The sequence below is a fragment of the Austrofundulus limnaeus genome, unplaced genomic scaffold (assembly GCF_001266775.1).
Source record: "Austrofundulus limnaeus strain Quisiro unplaced genomic scaffold, Austrofundulus_limnaeus-1.0 Scaffold128, whole genome shotgun sequence".
NCBI lineage: Eukaryota > Metazoa > Chordata > Actinopteri > Cyprinodontiformes > Rivulidae > Austrofundulus > Austrofundulus limnaeus.
In genome coordinates this window covers 966,004-967,436 of record NW_013952530.1, presented here as the reverse complement: position 1 = coordinate 967,436, position 1,433 = coordinate 966,004, and the positions used below count along the sequence as shown (strand labels likewise).

Here is a 1,433-nt window from a genome sequence, read left to right as displayed (position 1 = left end):
TGGATAGGTCCTCGGTGTGAGTGAGCTATATCCACCCTGAAGGTTAATCTTGGACAATATCTGATGATCGACTCTTTTAAATGAAACCAGAGAGCTTTAGCGCCGATGCTTATTGCCTTATATGTATTAGCTCTGCGCTAGCGCGACAAACTAACAAGCTAAACTGAGGTCCTCAATCCATAGTTTCAGTTGCAGGCTGAGTCATTTTTGTGTTCCCCTCTCTGTCATGTGGATGGAGGTCCTCAGTGACGAGACGAGAACGTGTAACGCTGAGCTAATACATACAGTATATTTGGTGATAGTGTTGGGGCTAACTCTAAAGCTAACAGGCTAAGCTGAGGTTCTTCTTCCATGAAGCAGCTCTGTTGTCCTTTATCCATATTTTCAGTTCCAGGCTGTCATTTCTACCTTCTCCTCTCTGTCAACGCTCTCTGGTTTCATTTAAAAGAGTCGATCATCAGATATTGTCCAAAATTAATCTTCAGGGTGGATATAGCTCGCTAGCAGCCTCACACTGAGGACCTATCCATGTCATCTTTTACCCAGAATGCTTTTTGTGTAAATAAAATGGCTCCCGTCCGTATAATATATTTTTAAAAATTAAGTTTAAAAATTATAAAAACTAAACAKCCTACAGTATTTTTAGTCTTTATTTTACAGTTAAAATAAACGTTTATCAAATAAAGTCTAATGTTACAACTAATCATGGATTCCTTTAAGACTTTATCACATAACCATATTTTGTCATAAGTTAATCCATCGAAGCAATCAGAGATCTTACATTTAAAAATTTTAATTTCAGTGTATAAACTCACCGGGCAACACCTCCGTAGTCGAGGCCTTCCTCTCCAGGAAAGATGATCCACAGCCTCCTTCGTAGATCCTGAGCGTTGATGCTCATTATCTAAAAACAGACAAAAGATGAGCTCCCAGCATCTGACCAAAGAACAGTTTGATGTTATATAAGTTTCAATATCTTCAAAAACAATTTAGAGTCACTGACAGATTTCTTTAATTAATCAATCAATAAATAAATAAACAGTTAATTTTCTTCACTCATTCTGTTTATCAAAAATCAACACACTTTTTATAAAAAGCCTGACAACTGGAGAACTTCATACCTGCTGGAACGAGTCCTCAAACAGGGTTTTTCTAGTTACTGTGATCTTCACATGTTGAGGCAATGCCAGTTGCTAGAAAAAAACAAACAAACATTGTATTTTACACCAAACAGTCAACGCTGCTGTATGAATGACAAACAATATGAACCTTCTTGGACCCTTTGCTGCATCCCCTTTCTCTTTGCCCACTTCCTGTTTACTTATTGCCCAAAAAAAACACAGCTAGCATCTCCCCCAAGGGAAAAAAGAAAAAAAAAAAAAGAAAAAAAAATATATATATATTGTGTATATATATATATATGTATATACACT

The 1,433-nt window shown here is 36.5% G+C and overlaps 1 protein-coding gene across 1 annotated transcript in view; it reads right to left on the bottom strand.

Moving 5' to 3' along the window:
* Positions 1 to 1,433, bottom strand: part of itchb (itchy E3 ubiquitin protein ligase b) — a gene marked incomplete at its 3' end in the record, with an annotated part of 32,619 nt that overhangs the window by 6,905 nt on the left and 24,281 nt on the right. Inside the window, 2 exon segments of the mRNA XM_014015365.1 lie at positions 816 to 904; positions 1,122 to 1,193. Of these exon segments, the coding sequence (XP_013870819.1) occupies positions 816 to 904; positions 1,122 to 1,193 (161 nt within the window).